Source organism: Gigantopelta aegis, chromosome 6 (assembly GCF_016097555.1).
Source record: "Gigantopelta aegis isolate Gae_Host chromosome 6, Gae_host_genome, whole genome shotgun sequence".
Lineage (NCBI taxonomy): Eukaryota > Metazoa > Mollusca > Gastropoda > Neomphalida > Peltospiridae > Gigantopelta > Gigantopelta aegis.
The window spans coordinates 18,004,060-18,029,850 of record NC_054704.1 but is presented as its reverse complement, the minus strand read 5'-3'; the positions used below and the strand labels follow the sequence as shown (position 1 = coordinate 18,029,850).

The following is a 25,791-nucleotide window of genomic DNA, read 5'->3' as shown; positions in this document are numbered from 1 at the left end:
AAATAAACATAATGGAAATTTAATAATCTAATGGTGTCAAATTGTAGCACCTGAATTACTATGATTAATGTCCATATCAGTTATTAAAATTATTTTGAAACTATTGGACATTTATTATGCACTTAATGAGAAACATGAATTCAAACATTAACAAATAATCAAAAGTTACTGTGTGTTACTGCTAGATGTACTGACAGTGAATAACATCAATCATTGATCTCACAAATGACTAGTAACTATAAACACTGATGGTTTACTTCAAATAAGTAAGTTGCCTGGCAGTCAGTTACATGCACATGATACATTTATGAGATTCGAACATGATAATTAAATAGCATTTCAGCCTGAATCAGCTAAATGTTTTTAACATTATATTTTGACTATAGATTAAAACAATGTTTTTATCGGTTACTAATTGGATGGACCAATAATACTGTTCATACAGTCATTTAAACTTTGAGTTGATGTCGGGCCTTGACCTTAAACATTTTTCAGTGGTAGCCCCGGTGGGCTACCCGGATATAAAATCTAGTAGCCTCAGTAAAAATTGGTAGTCCCATAATTTTAATAAATAAAATAAAAAAAGAGAGAAAAAAGCAAAATCATTTACTTTTATTTAAACATGTTTTAGGCGAGGTTTTTTTTTAGGTGTTTAAGCCGACTACTGGGTTTAAACATCTGGTAGCCCGAGCAACAAATGAGTAGCCAAAATACTCTGGGCTACTTCTAATGCTCTGTTTTGAAGATTTTTTATTACCACTTCCATATATATGTTCATTCCACATATGTTATATAAATATATTCATCATATTTCTGATTTAATATTCTTCAATTATATCAGTAAATGCATTGTTTGGGTTTTGAAATATTTTAAAGATATATCTTAATAACATCTATCAATCAATATTTTCTGGTTTGAAATTCTTAAGTACCAAAGTGCTAAAAAGTAAATCAATATTTTCTGGTTCAAAACTTGTCAAAGACATCAATAAATCCACATGTTCCAGTTTGAAGCATTTTGGTAACATTTATAAATAAATCTGTATTTTGGTTTGAACCTCTCAGTAACATAAATCTGTATGTTAAGGTTTGAACCTCTCAGTAAAATAAATAAATCTGTATGTTTTGGTTTGAACCTCTCAGTAACATAAATAAATATATATGTTAAGGTTTGAATCTCTCCGTAACATAAATAAATATATATGTTACGGTTTGAACCTCTCAGTAACATAAATAAATATATATGTTACGGTTTGAACCTCTCAGTAACATAAATAAATCTGTATGTTAAGGTTTGAACCTCTCAATAACATAAATAAATCTGTATGTTACGGTTTGAACCTCTCAGTAACAAATAAATATATATGTTCTGGTTTGAATCTCTTCAGTAATATAAATGTACAGACGGGTTTTTCCGATTGTCGCCCAGCAGTTTATGACGTTTCCGATAGATGGCGTAACCGTACTGCCGCCATTAAGGGAGTGAAATTCACGCAACAATAACATGTGACGGCATTGCAGCTGGGTGTAATTTCAGTTTTTATGACTTTTTTGGAACGTTTTGCAAAAGCAAAATCAGTCTCTTGGAATATTCAACCTTATTTAAAGATTGTATATTCATATAAATATCAGTGGAAATCTGTGAATGATTAAAAACATAAATAATAAAGCACCTATATACGCCATTACAAAAGCATAGGGAATAAATTAAACACACGCAAGTGTAAATAATTTTGATGGTTATTAAGTGAAACTTTACTGAATGCATCCTAAAATATAGAAAAGTATTTCAATTATGTACATTTGTAGAAAATGTGGTGTACCATTTTAAAAAAAGAAAGACTGACCTTAGATCTAGAGTAGATGTCAACGTTTAGCCGTTACTATTATTAGCTCTGGGATATTCCAGATATGGTTACATGGGGTTGAAGTGGGGCTCGGTTAACACTGCCAAATATTTATCTCTTATTTATTTTTATTTTTATTTTTTATATACATAAGAGTTATTATGATGTTAAATGTGTGCGATAAAATGATAAATAAATAATTTACTGACGTAACATGCATGCATGCCACACCAAAAATCGCACCCCCACCCATTTCGTTGAATTTTTATTTATTTATTATTATTATTATTATTATTATTATTAATTAATTAATAATAAAAATAAATAAAAAAATAATTTTATTTATTTATTTGTTATTATTTTATAATTATAATATATATATTTTTTAAATTATTATCTTTTTTTTTTTGGATTTTTTTTTTTTAAATTAATCATCCACAATATACAACACTAAATTACCCCGAAAATGTGCCTCCGATTAGTCATAAAATGTTCTATATGCTAGTTAATTACAAAGCGAACCACTTTGACAAAACAAAATAGGAGCTTAGGCTGGTGGGGGGGGGCATCTGATAACCTCGTCTGCTGGCTAAAATATTGTTTTAAAGTTCAATATAATAGGCTATACAAGTGTCCAGGGAAGTTATATTTGCATAAGTTTAAATTATTATATGCTTTTATGTTCGCGTGTATATATACATACTTTATTATTTATGTTTTTTATGATTAATACACTTCCACCAACTTGGATATGAATCTACAATCTTTAAATGAGGTTGTATTATTCGACATACTGGTTTTGCTTTAACAAAATGTACTAAAAAGGTAATAAATATTGAAAATGCACCCACATGCAATGCCTTCACATGTTATTATTGTGCGAGTTACACTCCCGTAATGGTCGACCGATCACATGATTCTAAACATGGCCGCGCACAGTACTTTGACGTCACTGGCCAATAAACCGGTCTATATGTTCAGGTTTAAAGTTTTTAAGTGACATTACTACCTGTCAGTTCCCATATTCTGATTTGAAGCTCTGAACACATCATACCAATAAACACATGTATTTTGGTTTCAAGTTACAGATATATATTTTTTCCAACCCATTCTCGGTGATTGCAGTATCAACTGTTGTAGAATAATCAGATCAGTGTGTGGGAAAGTATATAACAGACATTATTGCACACTATTTTTGGCACATACTGTATAACCAATGATCAGGAAAAGTATTGAGAAATGATTCCTTTTCTTTTAAATCATGTCAAATAAATACTTTGTCAGGTTTTGTGTAACAAATTTTTGTTTTCCAGTTTTTATCACATTACATCCACATTTGTCAAAATATATTCCACAAAACATTCTTTTCCCTTTCAAGTTCTCTTTATCAAATTAATTGTTTGAAAAATTTATTTCAATAAAGGTTTTTTTTTTCTTTTAAAGTTCTCTTGGTGATATCAAATCATCACTTTGCCGAATTTTCGTTTAGCTACACCATCATCATCTGGCTTGTTCTCTCTGTTTCGGCCCATTTTACTGGATCCCTGTTCAGCTACTGTGATGCCTTGGCTGATGAGGTAATTCTTGATGACAATGTCCCAGTCCACAACATCCTTAATTCGCATTGGACCTGGACGATGCATTTGACGCAGAAATGTATCTGAAGTAAACAAATAACAGTATCCTTGATTTTCTGGGGGACTCGTAAATTATTAACAAAAACACCACAACATATATTCATGTAATAAAAACAAATAAAGAATGTTTGGTTTGTGAACATCATAACATATAAATGTTTTAACAATTTAATTTTTGATATATATGTTTTCAAAACCTAAATATACAGCATTTTATATTTAGTTTTACTATGATTTGAATACTGAGATGTTACTGATAATCTATTCAGGTCAGTTCATACCATATATATGTAGAGAAAAGGCTTTCAAGTAACCAAATATTATGTCATATCTTCCAGCTACTATTTGTAGGATATTCCATTTAGTATGATGATGATTTTAATTTATATCACTGAACTTGTTTGACTTCTGTTCTGGTAAGATTGTGGTGCACCAATTATATGACATCATTGTATGACGTCAAGGTGTTATGTCCCACATTCTATGAACCAAGATATTTTTAACCACATGGGTAATAAGTTATATTAGCTAATTAATTTCTGTAGCCTACTTTATGCTAATGAGTATAGTTATTTTTATATCATATAGTTCTTCATATATCCAACACTATCTCATGGTACATTCCTTGGCGTGGTGAAGTAGTTTCTATGTCTCAGTTGATGAGCTAGGCCACACTACTTGTAAGGAGGCACCTAACCACAGCTCAACGCACATTCGTTCACATGACAGACGACAACAGAAACTCGAGAGATGGTGCTCAGCCGTTGGAACCCCACCAGGGTGGAAGAGTGCCAGGCCCTATGCCTCGAATGGGTCCAAAACAAACTACTGTGAACTGGACCATTGAAAATCAGTCTGGTCTTCAGATGAACCCCATAACGAGAAACTATTCGGCCCCAAGGAAAACCTGCAATGCACAGCAGCATTTGTTCGGGCTACTGGGCATTCAAAGAAGAAGAAATATATCCAACTGAGTAATGTCCTATTTTGTTATGCCTAGAGCTGCGTCTTACCTTCTGGAGCAACCTGTGTATTTCTGCGAACAATGTTTCTCAGCCAGTTGGCAGACGAGTGGTTAAGGAAATCAACCGATCCAGTGTCAGATGTTTCAGCCAGATCTTCTTCTTCAGTGATGAAATCCTGAACTTGAGAACTGCAAACTGCAGCTGTAATACCACATATGACATTACTTCAAGAAAAAAACATGCAATACGGTATTTATTTATTATGCTGAACTTGAGAACTGCAAACTGCAGCTGTAATACAACATATGACATTACTTTAAGAAAAAAACATGCAATACAGTATTTATTTATTATGCTGAACTTGAGAACTGCAAACTGCGTCTATAATACAAAATACTAACATTAGTTAAGAAAAACCACATGCAATACAGTATTTATTTACTTGAGAACTGTAAACTGCGGCTGCAATATTACTTTAAGAAAACCACATGCAATACATTATGCTGAACTCGAGAACTGCAAAGTGCGGCTGCGGCTGTGATATTACTTTAAGAAAATCACATGCAATACATTATGCTGAACTCGAGAACTGCAAACTGCGGCTGTGATATTACTTTAAGAAAACCACATGCAATACATTATGCTGAACTCGAGAACTGCGGCTGTGATATTACTTTAAGAAAACCACATGCAATACATTATGCTCAACTCGAGAACTGCGGCTGTGATATTACTTTAAGAAAACCACATGCAATACATTATGCTCAACTCGAGAACTGCAAAGTGCGGCTGTGATATTATTTTAAGAAAACCACATGCAATACATTATGCTGAACTCGAGAACTGCAAACTGCGGCTGTGATATTACTTTAAGAAAACCACATGCAATACATTATGCTCAACTCGAGAACTGCGGCTGTGATATTACTTTAAGAAAACCACATGCAATACATTATGCTGAACTCGAGAACTGCGGCTGTGATATTACTTTAAGAAAACCACATGCAATACATTATGCTGAACTCGAGAACTGCAAACTGCGGCTGTGATATTACTTTAAGAAAACCACATGCAATACATTATGCTGAACTCGAGAACTGCTGCGGCTGTGATATTACTTTAAGAAAACCACATGCAATACATTATGCTGAACTCGAGAACTGCGGCTGTGATATTACTTTAAGAAAACCACATGCAATACATTATGCTGAACTCGAGAACTGCGGCTGTGATATTACTTTAAGAAAACCACATGCAATACATTATGCTGAACTCGAGAACTGCAAACCTGCGGCTGTGATATTACTTTAAGAAAACCACATGCAATACATTATGCTGAACTCGAGAACTGCGGCTGTGATATTACTGAAAACCACATGGCTGTGATATTACTTTAAGAAAACCACATGCAATACATTATGCTGAACTCGAGAACTGCTGTGGCTGTGATATTACTTTAAGAAAACCACATGCTATACATTATGCTGAACTCGAGAACTGCGGCTGTGATATTACTTTAAGAAAACCACATGCAATACATTATGCTGAACTCGAGAACTGCGGCTGTGATATTACTTTAAGAAAACCACATGCAATACATTATGCTCAACTCGAGAACTGCGGCTGTGATATTACTTTAAGAAAACCACATGCAATACATTATGCTGAACTCGAGAACTGCAAACTGCGGCTGTGATATTACTTTAAGAAAACCACATGCAATACATTATGCTGAACTCGAGAACTGCGGCTGTGATATTACTTTAAGAAAACCACATGCAATACATTATGCTGAACTCGAGAAAACCACATGCAATACATTATGCTGAACTCGAGAACTGTGATATTACTTTAAGAAAACCACATGCAATACATTATGCTGAACTCGAGAACTGGAAACTGTGGCTGTGATATTACTTTAAGAAAACCACATGCAATACATTATGCTGAACTCGAGAACTGTAAACTGTGGCTGTGATATTACTTTAAGAAAACCACATGCAATACATTATGCTGAACTCGAGAACTGCGGCTGTGATATTACTTTAAGAAAACCACATGCAATACATTATGCTGAACTCGAGAACTGCGGCTGTGATATTACTTTAAGAAAACCACATGCAATACATTATGCTGAACTCGAGAACTGTAAACTGTGGCTGTGATATTACTTTAAGAAAACCACATGCAATACATTATGCTGAACTCGAGAACTGCGGCTGTGATATTACTTTAAGAAAACCACATGCAATACATTATGCTGAACTCGAGAACTGCGGCTGTGATATTACTTTAAGAAAACCACATGCAATACATTATGCTGAACTCGAGAACTGCGGCTGTGATATTACTTTAAGAAAACCACATGCAATACATTATGCTGAACTCGAGAACTGCGGCTGTGATATTACTTTAAGAAAACCACATGCAATACATTATGCTGAACTCGAGAACTGCAAACTGCGGCTGTAATACAACATACTGACATTACTTCAAGAAAACCATGTTTTTTTCTACAAGTTAATAAATAATTTAATTGTCAAGTAAATTATTCTATCCTAATAAATGCAAATAAAAATTCTTATTGTGGGTAAGTTGTATTATTTCTTTATTGTATTATATTTAAATAATTAATTACTTTGTAAACTCTGCAGGTTAGTTGGGTAACAGGGAGAGATACCCACTGCTTATTTAACCAATTTCTCTCTTATCCTCAGCTTTTACAGACAGACCTATGTCACAGAAAAAAGCTATGTAAGAATAAAAGACTCCATCATATGTGGTCATGTGGGATAACAAAAATACACCAGAGGTGCTGGAAATTTCAACCTGGGACGAGGCTTGCTGAGTCCCATGGTAGACATTTTGACAACCGAGGTTGTACTTTTTCTATCCCACATGACCCAATATGATAGTCTTTTTCTCTCATTCATTGGGTATATAAACCATTATTTTACACGAACAGACAAAAGATGGCTCAAGAGCATTATAGGCTGAACTGACGTATAAGTTATAGACAAGTAACTTCTTTATTTGACCATTTTCAAACATACACGTAATTATGTTTTAGAGAGGAAACTACATTGTCTGTGGTTCTGTATAAAAGATCTAATAGTTCATGTACTAATATTATGCCTCAAGTGCATAGCATTATAGTCTTTTGAACTGACGTATAAGTTATAGACTTAAAGTTAAACTTTGTTTTCTTTACCAACACCACAAAAGCACATTGATTTATTGATCATCTGCTATTGGATGTCAAACATACACGTATGGTAATTTTGACATAGTTTTAGAGAGGAAACCAGCTACATTGTTTTCTTTTATATGCTCTATTCCACAGTAGGGCCTCCATGAGTCCAAAATATTGGATTCCAGTACTCATGGGTCAAACTCTTCCCGGACCCGAGTACCCGACATTTACCCTGTTATTGGACAATCCAGTATATAGTGGGTAATAAATGCATGTGCTGAAACTAGGGTCTGCGCCTTTAAATTTTATTTTTACCAAAAACTACGTGGTTTTTTAACTCAAGCTGTTCGGTCACTTCAACATGGAGATAACAACTTCCACTATATAATGTAACCGTGACTAATTATACCTGTGATAAAATATACATGTATACTGGTACACAAATTACCTGTAATACATTTATGTGCACCCTGGTACATTATTACCGTATAATGTACAGTCTAACCTGTTGATTGGCCTGTTAACACAGCTGACTGTTTTATACACATTAATGTTTCCAACATTGGATGATCTGGGAGAATAGCAATGAGGTTGTATAAGAGAGGTGGCTGTTCACGGTGAATCGGTTGTAAATGAATTAATAAAAATTACAAAATGCATTTGTTTTATTACCTGCAATATTAAGGTTTAAAAAAATATAAATAAAAACCCAGTCTCATGTTTAAAATGGCAGAACCTAGTTTAAAAAAATTACAGCCTATTTTTCACCATTCAAGCCGTTTTTGATCATTGAACTCAAACATTACTTAGATTTTGTTGAGATTATCCATTTCCGTACATCCAAAGTGTTTGTAGTCATCTTGGCGTTTGTAATACCACAAAATGCATTTTAAACATATTTACCTGTGAGAAGTAACGGTTATGAGGATGAACACTAGTCTATTTTTTAAAAATATTTCCCCATTTTAACATTACAGACTCTTGTTTCAACTTGTAACTTTATCCAAATATGTCATAGGTTTGTAGATTAACCAAACTTAGTATCCATTTTCACTCACTGAAACTTGGGTCTGTCACTTTAAGAGATATTACTTTGACAGGTAAATTTGCAGTTTTATAAAAACATTTTTTCAACCTAAACCCCATCCACACCCCATGCAATCAATTGTAGAACAGACTAAGTCGATAATGCCTTTTATGTTCCATAGGCATTGGAAGTACGGGGTTGGAAGGGGGCAAAAGAAGTATTAAAAAATGATCTCAACCCACTTTACCAGATATTACTTGGACAGGTTAATTTGCAGTTTTATAAAAACACCCCATGCAAGCAGTTGATAATGGTTTTTATGCTCCATAGGCACTGGAACCGCAAGTAGTTGTGGGGATTCGCAGGAGGGAAATAGAATACCGAAAAATTCTCTCAACTCAAACCCCTGTCCCCACCCTAAGCACTGGGCCCCCTCCCATTCTCTGCCCACCCCTCAGTTGAAAAATCAACTGAATATATAATTGCCCATACGACACCACTAGAGCTATTGGATCTCCCAATTTGTGTCTGCTAAACCATTTAGAAATAAAGGAAACTCACATCTATGTTTGTAGGCCACTCTGATGTAGAGGAAGAGCTTGGTGAAGAGATTCAGTGGAGACGGGGTCGCCGACGTCTTGTTCATGTTGCGTATCAGCTTGGCTCGGCCAAACTTCCACTCTATGTCCGACTGCTGCTGGATCCGCTGGTAGGTGTCAGACATCATGGCAATGAGCAGGTTGATGAGGACGATCAGAGTGACCATCATGTACGTTCCAAACACAATCCTCGCCATCGTTCCAACCCAAAATGGGCTGCGGTGAACCGGTGGAAGAGCCGATGGATCAATCAGTCCAAATAGAGCAAAAAATAGAATTTCAAAAGTGTCTATTGGCGTCTGTTCAGATGCCCCACCGCTTCCCGATCCGTCTCCCAAGTTTGGGTCGGAAATGTTAGGTGCGAACACTGGCTGGTACAGACATGCCATATGGAATGTAAAACCAATCATGAAGATGAGCAAAATCACAAGAAACCTTGTCAGATCTTTCATCAAGTCACGAATAATTATTGCCCAGGGTCCGAACAGGTGATGGAATGATAAAAAATCGAGAAACTGTACAAAGCACAGCAGTAAGGAGAATCCGAAAAACTGGTTTCGGATGTAAACGAGGATCAACCGCATCTCGTGGTCAAATGCAAATGCTATCAAGTGGATGGCCACGCCCACAGAACATAGTAAGATGATCACAAACCTGATCCAGCCAAGACCCGCTCGGTCTCCAGGATTGGTCAGTTCGGACACCAGAAGTCCCGACAGCCACACCAACAGAATCCATTCATTCCAGTGTGGAATCAGCGTACCTGACATGTATATCGGCGTTATCGGGATCACCACCGTAATGCAAAACAGAACCATCAAGTAAATGTGAGATACTAAATAGGCCATAAACTTTATGATTGGCACTCTGTTGTACCGATGTTTTAGGGGCAGTGAAAATATCAACCAGATTATTGGGCACAAAAGAAAGGTTAAAAACAACATAATAAGCTTCCATGTCGTCCAGTGTAAATTGCCAACCCACACGTCGGACAGATACTTTTGAACTGCAGGTTGTGCCACAACCTCTTTTTGTTCGTGTTCAATAAGGACGTCTAATAGCGGAACACCATGGACGTCGACAGATTTGAGAATCTGTTCGGCACTGTCGTGGCTGGCTGCTATGGCCAACAGTTCCGTTGCCATATTCTCACAGTACGTGCCAGCCGCTATCAGGTCCCGTGCTCTCTCTTTTTCTTTGATTGCCAGAAGGCGGAAGTTTTTCGACAATTTTGCTGCAGTATCTACTGGTTCTTGTGATAACAAAATGAACTCTTCGATGCATTTATTTTTGTATAGCTTTCCACAGATCATCAGATCAAACACAAACTGAAAACAAAATTATATATATCAAATGTTCTTTTAGAAATGGTTAGTAATGTGATCAATTTATTTAATTTTGATTACATTGTAGCAACAATAAAAAAAGAAGACGAAAGAAACTTGAATAAAGTAATTCATAATAATTCAAGGTATAACAGAGTTAATATATTATAACATATTATTATGTGTCTTCTTTTTTTTCAATTTGTTTGCTAACCTTGTTTATGAACTCATTTAAGTGATATCATTAGCAAGTGTCCATGACAAAACCTATGAACTGAAGGCAACACTGCTTGTCAACAATTAACAAGGGATAAGCACAGGATCGCACATACCATAGCATTTGATACGAGTTTCAGGGCAATGGTTTGAATGAGAAATACTACATAATAGACATTATAACTGCACATGTAACGTCCATGTATATATGGACTGTCTTGTACATGGAGGAAACAACACAAAACTAGAAAGTGGAAGCAGCTCTGTGTCAAGTCCATCTTAACGCTGGCAGAGTTCATTTTAAACGTGATAAACACTAATTAAAAAAAATTGGAGTTAGTGGTGGAAATATACTGATGTTGATACAACTCTGCAATACGACAATAAAGTTTCTGTTAATAGCTGATTTATGCCCGTTTAACAGAATCTTAAAATTGTGCTTTCTGTGATACATACTACGTTATGTTGCTGCAAAATCACAATTTTCTCAAAATGATGTAAATGAATGTATTTTGTTTTGGAAATCATTTCTTCAAATATTAACCTTCTTATCGTCCATTAGTTGATGAGTGCTGTGATCTTTCTTCATCAAAAAGCTGAGAACATTTGAATGATTGGCAGCAGCAGCAAAACAGATTGGCACTTTGCCATCCTTGGTCTCCAACTTGGTATTGCCTCCCGTTTCTATCAACAGCATGACGACATTCAGATAGCCTGCTTTAGCACTCAGGTGAAGGGCTGTCCAGCCATTCTGTAAGACACAGGTAACCTTTTAGGTCTATTTTTATGTAAAGAATTTGTTAATTTGTTAATTTTTATTTTTTTGACAATTTAACTAATTAAAATGTAATATTATCCCAAACAAATACCCATAGTGAAATGATCAGGAATAAATCCAATAAAGGCTGAGAATATCACCAAATATTTAAGTACAATGGTAGGTAAATGGTCATGCTGGGAATAGAAATAACCCACAACAATAAATAATTAAATTTTCTTTGCGTCTATACACTTTACGGCAATCTGATTGGTCCAGAGGTGCTTACTTTTGTTTGTTCATATCTCGATGAACTGAAATTTTTTAAACCATGCCTACTACCTACCCCCCCACCCACACTACTTTTGTGCAACAAGCCAGATTATTCAGGCAACCATATTTAGATATTTTGAAGAAAACACATGTGAAAGCTACAAAAGCAATAAAAAATGTATACGATAAATTAATGGAAAATGCTATAGCAGAGTACATGTAGACATGTAGATCTATACGCATTGATTTAAAACAAAACAAAAAACCCTTCGCTAATCATGACATGAGACTCCGTCGATGGCCAAAGAGATCTTGTAGGAAACTTCACGCCTGTAACTTACTTGTAAGCGATGTTCTACAGCTGTTGGCGAAAATTAAACGGTTCCACCGACAGCATAAATGTACCATTAGACACATTCCCTTCATTCACTTTCATAAAATATAAACTAAACACGAATAGGACAATTCCTTCCAATTTAACTAAATGATCCGTAAAAATGCACAGTAGCTAGAGGAAATGGCATCGCTTATTAAAATGACGTCATTTACAAAAAATCACCTGATTCAAATAATAGTGAATGAACGTTTGCATTCTTACGCGACATAAGTATCAATGAAGTTTACACAAACAATACTACAGGCGTATTTAAAGCTAAACAAAATAAATTCAGTTATGTATTGTTAAAGTATGCATATAAATTTAATTATAAGATTTGACCGCAATTATTTTTTGGTTCATGCAAGTGTGAACCGAAAAAACAATGTACACACTTTTGTGTGGCCCTCTACGCGGAGTCATATAGTGTGCACATCATTTTTTGCGGTTCATACTTGCATGAACCAAAAAATAATTGCGGTCAATTCTTAAATGAATAAAGAAAGAAATATAGAAATAATGCATATCAATAAAATAAATAACAATAATCTTCTTCTTTTTCTTTCTTTTTTATGACAAAACTTAACAATTGTATAATTAAAGTCCAAAACATTACCTTTAATTACCGTTAGATTTTCTCCATTTTTTGTTCAGACATAAATTGTGTAAAAAATCATTCCAATGACATAGATTTCACATACTAGATTATGGATTGCTGTATCAAGTATGTGGAATCTGTGTCACTGTAATGGTGTTTTTTTCACGATTTGTGTCTGAACAAAATGTTGGAGAAATCTAATGGTAATTAAAGGTAGGAGTGCAACTTATCGCAGTTGTTAACAATGTAATTCGGACTTTAATTATTTTAATACACCATACAAAATACAGAGACAGAATGACAATCACACTAAAATGTAATTTAGGATTATGAAGTACTCAGACAGCATTCCATCGATGAGCCAGTGGTTAATGCGATGTCACACAATACGAGTGCCTCATATGAGAATGGTGTCAAACCTTGTCACATGATACCATCCTGACCAAAACGAACGTTGGGTTAATGTACCAATGTTGTTTGTTTACTATGAATGTTGACAAAACCTGACCAAATGTTGGGTTAATGTACCAATGCTGCGTTTACTATGAATGTTGGCAAACCTTGCCACATGTAACTGTTCTGACCAAAATGAACGTGTTAATGTACCAATGCTGTGTTTACTATGAATGTTGGAAAACCTGACCGAACGTTGTGATAATGTACCAATGCTGTGTTTACTATGAATGTTGGCAAACCTGACCGAACGTTGTGTTAATGTACTGATGCTATTTGTCTAATACGAATGTTGGCAAACCTTGTCACATGAGTTGATGTCGGAGCCCTGCCCCATCAACAGGGCCACCATGTCGTAGTGGCCATTAGCGCTGGCCAGGTGCAGCGCCGTGCGGCCTCGCTTGTCCTTGATGTGCAGCTGGGCCGTCGACTTGCTCAGCAGAAGACTCACCACCGTCGTGTGGCCATTGTGAGAAGCCAGGTGCAGGGGGATCGAACCCTGGAAACACAATCATAATAATAATAATAATAATCTTTATTTGAAGAAGGTGACACATTCAGTACAAACAGAGACTTGTCTCCCATATGGCCTTCTCTAAACTATATCAACATTTAATATATATTCATAAAAAAAATTTCCTTAAACCCCAATAATATATCTCAAATATAGCATTTTCCAAAATTAATCATAATATTTGTATCACAATGTTACATTTAGGTTATAAATTAACCTTGTGACTCTTTGGAACATGACTACCAGTATTTTTATTTGAAATATGCTACAGATGGTGCATTTTTAACATTCTCATTGAGCTGGATGAAATGATTGTAGGGATCTGTCACAAGGTGAGACAAGGACTGGGATGTGGTGAAGGTTACCGGGGAATTGTACTTGGGGACGAAAATGGGATTAGGTTTTGTTATCCTACAGTTGCTCCCTATCTTTGTCTCTCTCCGTCTCTCTGTTTCTCATTATCACTGAATTGCTGTGAAATCACTTTTATTCATGGTGGTCTAGTGCAATCAATGTGATACATGGCAGGGTATTCTGCTAGAAGGTAAAATTATGTACCCTAAAATCATGGAAATTAGTGGAGATATTTATATTTTTAGATGACATTTCAAACTCCTAACCACATAGTAGGGGAACTTAAGGTCTTTTTTGTTTTTATTACATACCCTCAAATTATATTCTGTCCAAAAGCCTGCATCTATTCATATAATTTGAATTTATGATATTAAGTTTTCGATCCACAAATTTAAATATGTAACAAAACTACATCTTTAACTGTATGCTGGATACAGTGGAGACAAGTAAGAGACAAATAACGTACCTGAATGGCAGTGGCAGTATCCACATGAACACCTGGACAGTTGAGCAGCAGACGAACAAGTCCTTCGTGGCCAGAAAGACATGCTAGATGTAGTGGAGTGAAGCCATACTGGAAAATAACACTTTAGAATTTTAACATTTACAATTTGTTATTTACTACTTTATTAAAAATGTATTTGAAAAAACAAACCTATACTGAATATATAAAGGTTTCCTCAAGTTTTTAAGATGAAAATGAGCTTGGATTAAAAAAAAAAATTGGAAACCTTTTTATGATCTTGAAAGGAGGACAGAAAGATTTTGGAAAAATTCGGAGATTTTTCTTTTCTGCATAATTATTATGTCTTACCATTGACACAGTATTCAACACTCACTCACTCTCTCTCTTCAGCTCTATCTCTCTTTCTGTCTGTCTGTCTGTATGTGTGTGTGTGTGTGTGTGTGTGTGTGTGTGTGTGTGTGTGTGTCTCTCTCTCTCTCTCTCTCTCTCTCTCTCTCTCTCTCTCTCTCTCTCTCTCTCTCTCTCTCTCTCTCTCTCTCTCTCTCTCTCTCTCTCTCTCTCTCTCTCTCTCTCAATATATATGGTGATAGTGTAATATTGTTATTTTCACTTTACCACACCTATTAAATTTAAACTGTGCAGAATGACTTCAAATTAAAGCCGCACGCCCTAGTTCCATCCAGCGAAAATAAATTATAATTTTGGTTAATCTACAAACCTGTAACACACTTAGATCACGTTTTTATAAAATGGAGTGAAAAAGCAGGTTTTATATTGATAAATACCATGGGAATCCCCATGTCCCAATTGCTTGAAATAATTTTGAAAGTTAGTATTCTGATGTCACCGGTAGATGTCGCTCGAAGCACAAAAATGCCTACGTCACGACAAATTTCACAGAGTGCGCACAGACTTGGGGTGCGTTCCTTTCACCTCTCCTAGATATGTTCCAACTGTTCTGTCCGGGACAGCGAAAGGAATGAGTTTGGAACTGGAAGTTACTTTACGAACATGGGTGCTTCTGTTTAGGAAGTGGCTGCTGCAGCAATCATGATACTTGAATCGGAATAAGACGATACTGACCATGTTGACTATACTACAGTGTTTGAAATAATAAATTTTATATATTTTGTATAAACCGCAATTAGCCTACATTTGCTATTCGGAACCGGGTACTAGTGCCTAACCTATTGTTATTAGCAATTAGATGCACCGTTTATTATTGGTGGTGGTGGTGGTGGTGGGTGGTGGGTGGTGGTGGTGGTGGTGGTGGTGGTGGTGGTGGTGGTGGTGGTGGTGGTGGTGGTAGTAGTAGTAGTAGTAGTAGTAGTAGTAGTAGTAGTAGTAGTCATCGTCAGGGGTGGAGAGGCACTTCCCCTCCCCAGGACTTAAATGTAAGATTTTTTTTTCCTACTCTATTTAAATAAAGGTAACAATATAGCTTGTGTCCCCCACCCCCACCCCCCAAGGTTGTATCCCCTCTCCAGATATCGTAAGACTTAGCAAAATTATTGGTTTTAAGGGTTTGTAACATTTTGTATTGAGATACTTACTTGTCTGAACTTTATTGTTAATGAAAATGTTCACGAACTGTGAAGAAAAACCTCACAAATGAACAACAAGCAAACGACAACAAATTGGATGTTGATTGCACGAACCGTGCACAAGAAAACAAACCGAACCAAAATGATAACGGTCATGCGGTATACCAACGTCTGTGACATTGAAATGGGAATATCCCCTCTAAAAATAGATTAAACTTTGTCTACTCAACGTTTTTTTCTCAGAGGTATGTGCCTTTTTAAGAAATACAAAAAATGCATTTCGTGGTATTACAAACACCAGGATTACCAGGATTACCAAAAAACACTTCAGGTGAATGGAAATGTATATTCTAAATAATAAATGGTAAGTAAAGTGCAATTTTATTTATGAAAAAATGGGTTTAATAGCGAAAAACAACGGCGTAATGGTTAACAACTAAGGCGTGTCCCTTTAATAATAATTATAATAATAAAAAAATTGTGTTTACCAAATGCACACAATTTAAAGTTTGCAGTATGACTTTAAATTTGAAAAATGTCACTGGTACAAGTATCATTACAAACCTCCGAATTAAGGTCTCGGGGCAGTCCAGAATCTCCATTGGGTGGTTCACTCTTCACGATGGCTGACATTTTGGTGAGCATCTCCCGAACAATTTCAATCTGGCCATGGTGAGCTGCCACGTGAAGAGCTGTCAAGCCAGTCTGAAAATAGAATCATTTCTCTGAAGCATTTCTCTATAGCTTGTCAGAATAAAGTCTACAAATAACATTATAAAGTAAGGAATCATTTCTCTACAGCTTGTCAAAATAATGTAAGTCTACAAATAACATTTCTAAGTAAGGAATCATTTCCACACCCTTGGCCCAAAAAGGTTAAAAAAAATTAAAAATTAAATTCCCCAAAATTAAATTCTTCTAACATAAAGAAAATACTAGGAAAAAAAATCATCAAAAATTGGTTTAAAATATTTCCCCCTGAAAGATGGTATTAACGTCCAATACCTATAAAAGAATAATTTTTGCTTTACCTTTTTGCTTATAAGTCTCCACAAAGTCTCACCACTGAGTGACTCCAGAATCTGAACATGGCCGTACTTGGCAGCCAAGTGGACCGGGGTCATTCCATCCTGTTAAACAAAAACACGTAGTTATCAGTACAGATGGGTCTAATGCTCTTCTTGAAATAATCACAAGAGCAAATAAATTAATTCGTATGCCTGGTGTGACTGCTGGAGGTTACGTCAGAAGAATAAAATGAAATTGTTTAATTTATCTAAGATAATAAATAGAGGGAATTTGAAAAAGCTGCGTTCATTTCTGCATCATCTAAAACATAAAAAAAAAATTAAAAATGTACTGGCATTATGTCTGTCCATTCATTCATCCATCCTTCCTTCCACATACTCACCCAGTAACAACTCATCCATCTGCCCATCCGTCCATCCATCCATCCATCCATTCATCTATTTACCAACCCAACCACCCAATGCAATCAATCACCAGTCACCCACAGCCACAAACACACCCACCATTTCATTTGTCCATATACCAACCTAATTAACCAACATCCATCCATATACACACACAGTAAACATCTATCCACTGCCTATTTAACCAACATCCATCCACATTTCCAGTCTATCCACCACCTACTAAGCCAAAATCCATCCATATACTCAAATCAATTAACATAGATCCATCCATTTATATACCAACCCAATCAACCAATATCCATATAATGAAACAAACATCCATCCCATCCCCATCCCCTTTCATCCCATCCAACAACTCATTAAACCCATCCATATCATAGACCCAATCAACCATCATCTATACAAAGCCAGTCACCCACTCAATCACCTACCCACCCAAAAGCCACATACTCACCAACCCATCCATCCATTAATTCATTCATTCTTCCATCCAACCATTCATCCTTCAATCCAGTCTTCAACCCATTCTTCCATCCAACCACCTACCCAAGACTCACCCACCCTTCATCCATCTACCCATAAACCCAACCATCCAACAAACCAGGCAAATCTGCCTATCTACAATCCATCTCTTCATCCCGCCAGCTATAATACAATCTTCCACCCAATTACAAACACACCCACCCCAGTCCCACTAAAACGAATTAACAGAATCAATGAAATACGTACAGAATTTTCATCAGTAGGTGATGCTCCCGCCTCCAGGAGGGCGTCGACAACGGCCTTGTTGCCGCCAGCGGCTGCAAGGTGCAATGGTGTCGAATGGGTTGTCTGAAATATAAACACTTAAATTAGCTTTGCTCCACCTCTATATCGCTGTGTATTAGCAGACTTTCCAAGTCTCTAAATGCCATCATCAAAAGAGTCAACACAGAGTCAACCAAAAAATGTACAAAAAAAAATACAATAAAATATTGGTGTGTACTAGTCCGAGTTGGATGTAGAAAGTTTGTTGTTATGGAAAATTTGCTTATGTGCGCCTTACACTGTGGCGTGAATGGATGTTTCAGTGTTTTATTGTGACAGAAGAACACCAAAGCTTTAAGAGAGTCTGACTGTAAAAATCTTCACTTTACTGTCAATATGAAATTATATAGGGAGAAACTGTGTTCAGCGTCTGCTGAATTGGTATCACCATTTTAAACTAGATTCTTAAATATTGCCTCCAAAGAATTGATGTATGTTACTTTGGGTTATAGCTAAAACGGAACCGTGCTAAAACGGCACCAAGCGAAAACGGAACCAAATTGGACAAAACGGAACCTGCGTTGGCTAAAACGGCACCGAAATTTATGGCTAAAACGGAACCTACGATGGCTAAAACGGCACCATAATTCAATTTTATTTGAAGAATAGTAAATAAGACAAAAAACCCCAACAAAACAACTTAACTCAAATGAAAAGTTATTTATTAAAAGAAAAAATAAATGTTTTTGTGTCACTTCTGATAGTTGCACAAACAATCTTCAGGTCAGGTAAATTTATTTACGTGCTTCCATCAGATAACTGGTCGGAGCAAGTGATTTAAACCTACCCATGTCTCGACTGAGCACTCATTCAGATTTGGAGTCTTTACCAGAATTAAAAATCCGAACCCAGTACCTACCAGTCTGGAGACCGATGACTTAACCACAGCGCTACCGAGGTCAGTATATTAGGCATCAAAGTATGTACAAAGAGTGAAGTGTACCAATGTAAAACAAAAATCAAAAGAAATTCAGACATTTATGTATTTACATCACGTTATAATCTATTAATACGTAATATTAGTAGTAACATTACATAAACAGTGTGGCCAGTCTACGTCATCAAAATGGAAAGACTTCCAAATTCACCCCCCCCCCCCCCCAACCCCTATTCATCGCTCTGAACACTAACCCTAATCCTGAAATTAAAAATAAGATAAGTTATATATATTTATATATGGTGCCGTTTTAGCCATGATAGGTTCCGTTTTCGCCAACAAAAATGGTTCCGTTTTCGCCAAAGAAAATGGTTCCGTTTTGGCACGGTTCCGTTTTAGCCTGTTCCTGTTACTTTATCCTGCACTTATTATATGTATTGTCAAGATATGATGACCAGATAAATTTCTTATTTTAGATCTCTGACCAAAAATATAGCTTTTTGGGACTGAACTACTTTTACACAAGTTGTGGTCAGGAAAGGAATGTTATATTGTTAAAAGTAACTGATTCTGTTATTTCCAGTAGAAATACTTTAACTCACCTTGTTTCTGGCTCTTATTATGATAGACTTGTTAAATCTCATTAGCGCTTTGATAACAGCAATACTTCCTTTGAAGGCAGCAATGTGTGCACATGTCATTCCATTCTAAAACAAACAGTACTTTGTTACAATATATTTCATAGTTTTGGACCTTTTATCTTTCTTTTAATCTGCAAAATATAAAAATAATAAGGTAATATAAAGGTAGATAAATGCATCTTTTTGTTTTTCAATTTTCAGTTGTGGTATTCAAACTCTATACAAGCTAAGTCCACATTATTTTACATTAAATCTTGTTTATAACAACTTGCTCACCTCATTACTAAATATTTTTAAAGGAGTAGTTCTTAATAAAACCCTATCCCCTAAAAATTAACATAATCATTTTCAATTTATGGTACAATTATATAATGTCCTTAGGTAACAAAAAACACTAAAGTTAGCAAGTACGGTATTACTGGGTTATTCCATTTGACCAACAAAGCATGTAGAACCAGGTACTATATAAAATTACTTCTCTTCTAGTTCCATGTCCTGGACAGAGGAGCCGGCCGAGGCCGGCTCTTGCACCCAGGACAGGCGTGCGCTACAACAGCTTGTTCTGAATGTGCACATAACGCCCTATGACCTGACCTGACCTGACCTAATTCCATCCTGCCCCAGACGGAGGAGCCAGTGAGAGCCGAAACCTGTGCCCATATTACAGGTTCTAATAGACCAAATCAATTCTTATTGCCGATAATGTTAACGTTTACTAATAAAACTGATATAAGCAGCGTATCAACACACCCAAGAAGTACAGCAATAAAAGGTGTGGCACCCCACATCTAATCTACTTGCAAGAAAATGGGGGGGGGGGGGGGGGCACATAACATTTAAGAGATTTAATTAATGTTTTTAATAGCAACCGTCATTTTCGCTGAAAATTGCAGTTCCATTTTTGGGGGTACCCCGCATTAGTTTCAACCTCTCATATATACTGCATAACAACTGTATAACAAATAAAAGGGTTGTTCTGAATGTGCACATTACATCCTATGATCTGACCTGGCCTGACTTGATGCACAAGCAAATAAAATTAGTTATATTCTATTTAAATTTACCTTTATTCAAAGGTTGACAGTGAATTTATTTAAAATGTAAATGAGTCTGTTGACATATGATTTACTTAGAGGAAATAAAACACACTGGGAAAGAATAAATGTCAATGTGTGATATTTAAAATAATAACATGTACTTTGTAAATACATTGCATAAATATTCATACACACCAGTACACATGACCAGCACATACATTGTTACTTGAATCATTGTCACAGTAAACTGACCAGTGTAAAACTTCAGTTTTAAGAAAAATGCATTAAGGTATGTAACTACTTGTGCATCTAAATAAGACAAAGTGAAAAACTAAAAGTGTATGCATATATACCTTTAATACCATTTCATACTTTTAAACTAGAGTTCTTGATATTCCGTAACTTGAGAAGATGGTTATCATGTTTCATATTATTATGTATTCAAAGAAACATTATTCTTTGTGTGTGAAATAATGGTTTTAACATTTTTAACTTCAAATATATAAACATTATGTCACTTAAATGACAAAACATTATTTTGGGTTAACACTTTATAATAATAAAAAAAGTAATAACTTGTTTTGTATTTTAACCATAAGTTAAAACTCATTTTATAAACCATATTATAATTTAACTATTGATCTGGTAACTAGTATCTGTATCTTTTTATGTATTCTGTTCTAGTTCTACATAAAAATATTCTAATTTATTAAATTCCATCACGAATGAAAAACTATACATCATGCAACTAAAGGAAATATCCAATTATCGTTCTATCCATAATCATATACAACAACAATATAATAATTTTAGTATCATTCTAAAATAAGAAAAACATAAATCTAAAAATAATACTAATTTCAATAATACAAATTTCATCATTGTATTACTAATTTACAACTAAATGTATTTTAGTAATCTAAATTTTAGCATGCAAACTGATATACAGGTATTTTAATCATCTATATTAAGTATTTCAGAAATATGTAATATGTTAAGAATAAGATATCCGTAAAAGTGAAAGCAGTTAGGGGAAATGTCATATTTTACACAGCAGTTTAACATGTAAATTTTTGTTATTTAAAAAATATATATGTACTTTATTATTATTTTGTATAATCATATGCATGTCTAGTGCCAACATAAGCACAGCCATGTTTTTAAAAAAATATAAAACTCCATTTCCTATTGTCTGGTTATCTAATGCTTACTGAATACTGCTATATGGTAATTCATACATGTGTCCAGTCTGCTGCTTACTGAATACTGCTATATGGTAATTCATACATGTGTCCAGTGTGCTGCTTACTGAATACTGCTATATGGTAATTCATACATGTGTCCAGTGTGCTGCTTACAGAATACTGCTATATGGTAATTCATACATGTGTCCAGTGTGCTGCTTACTGAATACTGCTATATGGTAATTCATACATGTGTCCAGTGTGCTGCTTACTGAATACTGCTATATGGTAATTCATACATGTGTCCAGTGTGCTGCTAAATCTGTTTGTGAATACAGTTTATTCTGTTTGACATACACAGTAGCATACTTACCATATCCTAATGTGCCATTGTATGATAAACAAATAAACATCTTCTAAAGGTGCATATTATGCATTCTGTAAATGTATGTGTACTTCTTGTTCAACAAAAAAAAATTTCCTTAACGTTAAAATAAATAGTCATATTGCCCTGTTCTGGGTAACTCCTATCCGATCAGTCATGGCACCAGTAATGAATAAACACCATCACATAATATTCTGCAGTAAAGCTTTTTCACTCAATTAACTAAAACAAGAAGCTCAACATTTTTGTAAAACTTGGCTTACCTGGAAACTACCCAGCAGGTCATTTCAATATTAAAATGTATACTAAAATGCATATTTTTGATAATATAAATCTTAAAATACCTTTTACTAAACAGAAGAACAAAACAGAAATCAAACTGAGACTTAACAAAGAGAATAGAAAACATGACCACTGATGTTAAGTTATTTATATTTTAATATATTCAGCATGTTTCATATCTAACAGAGTAAGACAAGAAGCGAGTATAGACAGAGAAGTGAACGTGAAGCAATATGTGTTAGTCACTTGAAAGAAGAACAGCAGCACACACACATACAAACACATCTATAAAAAACAAGAAATCATCAGACTGGCAAACCCTGCAATTAGGAAAATGTCCATAGCAAAAAAAACATGCCATTGAAAAAAAGTGCTCGGATAATTAAAAACTCCATGGCATTGCCGATTGCTGTGGGCAGTTGCAGGGGTTGGACTAAACAGAAAGATACTTACTGTATTGCCCATGGTAACAAGTTCTGGTCGTGTTTTGAGGAATAGCTTGACGACATCCGAGTGATCATTCTCAGCAGCCAGATGCAGTGGAGTCTGGCCTCTCTGAAGTAGAAAAATATATATACAATTACAATTTAATCTTTGTTTCTGTCTTCTTTCTTTCTACCAATGCCATATAACCATACATAAGATTTGTTGGGTGTGTCGTTAAATAAAACATTTCCTTTCTTTCTTTCTTTGCTGTTAATCCTTAAAAAACCGATATATTTTTCGTATTATTCTATTCCATATATATATATATATATATATATATAACAAATTTGGTAGTGTCAGGGTTGGGGCCCGATATCACTACCCTACAATAATGTTAGGTATATGCCAGGGTTGGGGCCCTGATATCACTACCAAATTTGTTTATGGTGTTAATAAACTTTATCTAAAAAAAAAAAAAAAAAAAAAAAAAAAATCCTTAAAATTCATTTTAACTTTATTTTTCTGCTTGCATCCAAATAAGGTTCTGTCCTGGGCACACACCCCAGCTACATGTATTTGGGATATCTGTTGAGGACAGAGGTTAATGGTTAGTTTTTATTGGTTATAGAGAAAGTAAAGTCGATGTAATGGCCTAACACCTTCCTGTTGAGCTATTAGAACTTGCTCTTGATATGAGCTGGTAATCAGCCCTCTACATTAACTTTTCTACCTAGGAGCCAGATGGCACTTACTTCTATTTTTTATAAAGAAAGTATGAAACGTTTTAGTCGCCAAATGAAAACAATTGTCGCATATATGACCAAATTGGTCACAATGTAGAGAGCTGGTACATGGTGCATGAGATGCAGCTATAGAACTTACCACCCTCAACTTTGATGGCTTAATCACTATACAGCTTTGGAAATAATATTTTTTGATGGTGCCTATTAAAATGACCTTTGCCAATCAAGTTGAGTCTATCATAAGTGAAAATGTGCCCGTCACCAAATGTAATAATGTTACTGTTATTCTTATTAATCATGTACTATAACATATATACCCGTAGTTACATGATGCAGTTAAACCCATCTAAACAGTAGGCGATACCCAAATTGAGCCCAGAGTAAAAAGCCTGGTTTCGATGGGTACTCAGTTCACAGTTGGATTGTGTTAAAAGTTTATGTTGTATTCTGTTCACTATTAAATACAGAAAAAGTAATAAACTGTCAAATAAGAACTACAATCAAATGTAGGTAAAATGATGCATGTTTTATTCATGATCAAACAGGCTGACATTTTGTAGGGCTTTCTGACATGTTGCAATTTCATTTGAAAATGAAATACAGCTAATATCTTTTTAAAAAACTGCTTCAATGGATCAACCTAAATTTATTTTAAAATTACAAAAACCCCACCATAATGATATTTAAAAAAGACAAAAACTAATGCTGTGATCAAACCATGGAGACAGTGTATGTGTAACTATCAACATGATTTATCACAGAACATTTAACACAATAAACAAATAGAGATTTGAAAACATTATAGATGTTTATGGAACTTAAGATTTCTAAGAGACACAGTGAATATTGTTAATGTATTGTATAATTCTTGGAAATTATATTAATTAAAATTATTAATAATACACAGACATATTATCAACCTCGTCTGTAGCATTAAGGTCTGCATTCATCTGTATATATGTGTATTACACAGACATATAAGAAACCTCGTCTGTAGCATTAATGTCTGCATTAATCTGGATCAGTGTGCTACACAGACATACAACCAACCTTGTCTGTAGCATTAAGGTCTGCATTCATCTGCATATGTGTACTACACAGACATATAACTAACCTCGTCTGTAGCATTAAGGTCTGCATTCATCTGTATATGTGTAGTACACAGACATATAACCAACCTCGTCTGTAGCATTACGGTCTGCATTCATCTGTATATGTGTACTACACAAACATATAACCAACCTCGTCTGTAGCATTAAGATCTGCATTCATCTGGATAAGTGTACTGCACACCTCCATCTTGCCATTCTGGGCAGCCATATGCAATGGAGTCCTCTTTGCCTGAAATTTATATTTTCATTTCCATTCAGTAGGATATAATGAATGTTTTAGTAAGATTTTCTCAGATTTAATATGCATATCAGATAGTTCATTTTGTTAATTAAATATAATATAATTTTCTGTGCCCCCCCCCCCCAACATATTCTCAGGTGCATAAACAACACACACACACACACACACACACACACACACACAATGACACACACACACACATACGTACAAACACACATATACAGTGGACTCTGTCTAAACCGGATTCTGTGTAATCCGGATCTCTGCGTAAACCGGTCCATTTCTAAAGCCCCGTCCAGCTACTGTTTATCTCTTAGGTATAAATCTCTGCCTAATCCGTACTCTGTCTACTCCGGACTCCGGATCAAAAATCAAGAACGAAAGAACTGTCTACACCAGATTGGGATTTGAATGAGCGACGGGCTGCTTAATTAGTTGAACAATGATTGTCACTTGCCAAGTAATCGGGACGTCAT

The 25,791-nt window shown here is 35.2% G+C and overlaps 1 protein-coding gene across 1 annotated transcript in view; it reads right to left on the bottom strand.

Moving 5' to 3' along the window:
• Positions 1 to 2,265: 2,265 nt before the first annotated feature.
• The window catches only part of LOC121374393 (serine/threonine-protein phosphatase 6 regulatory ankyrin repeat subunit A-like), an 81,942-nt gene continuing 58,416 nt past the window's right edge, over positions 2,266 to 25,791 (bottom strand). Inside the window, exons 18-29 of the mRNA XM_041501493.1 lie at positions 25,205 to 25,303; positions 23,247 to 23,348; positions 19,867 to 19,971; positions 18,310 to 18,411; positions 17,176 to 17,274; positions 16,709 to 16,849; positions 14,601 to 14,708; positions 13,568 to 13,765; positions 11,354 to 11,560; positions 9,231 to 10,596; positions 4,498 to 4,650; positions 2,266 to 3,507 (exon numbers count right to left, since the gene is read on the bottom strand). Of these exons, the coding sequence (XP_041357427.1) occupies positions 3,305 to 3,507; positions 4,498 to 4,650; positions 9,231 to 10,596; positions 11,354 to 11,560; positions 13,568 to 13,765; positions 14,601 to 14,708; positions 16,709 to 16,849; positions 17,176 to 17,274; positions 18,310 to 18,411; positions 19,867 to 19,971; positions 23,247 to 23,348; positions 25,205 to 25,303 (2,883 nt within the window). The 3' untranslated portion in view covers positions 2,266 to 3,304. The remainder of the gene's footprint in view (positions 3,508 to 4,497; positions 4,651 to 9,230; positions 10,597 to 11,353; positions 11,561 to 13,567; positions 13,766 to 14,600; positions 14,709 to 16,708; positions 16,850 to 17,175; positions 17,275 to 18,309; positions 18,412 to 19,866; positions 19,972 to 23,246; positions 23,349 to 25,204; positions 25,304 to 25,791) is intronic.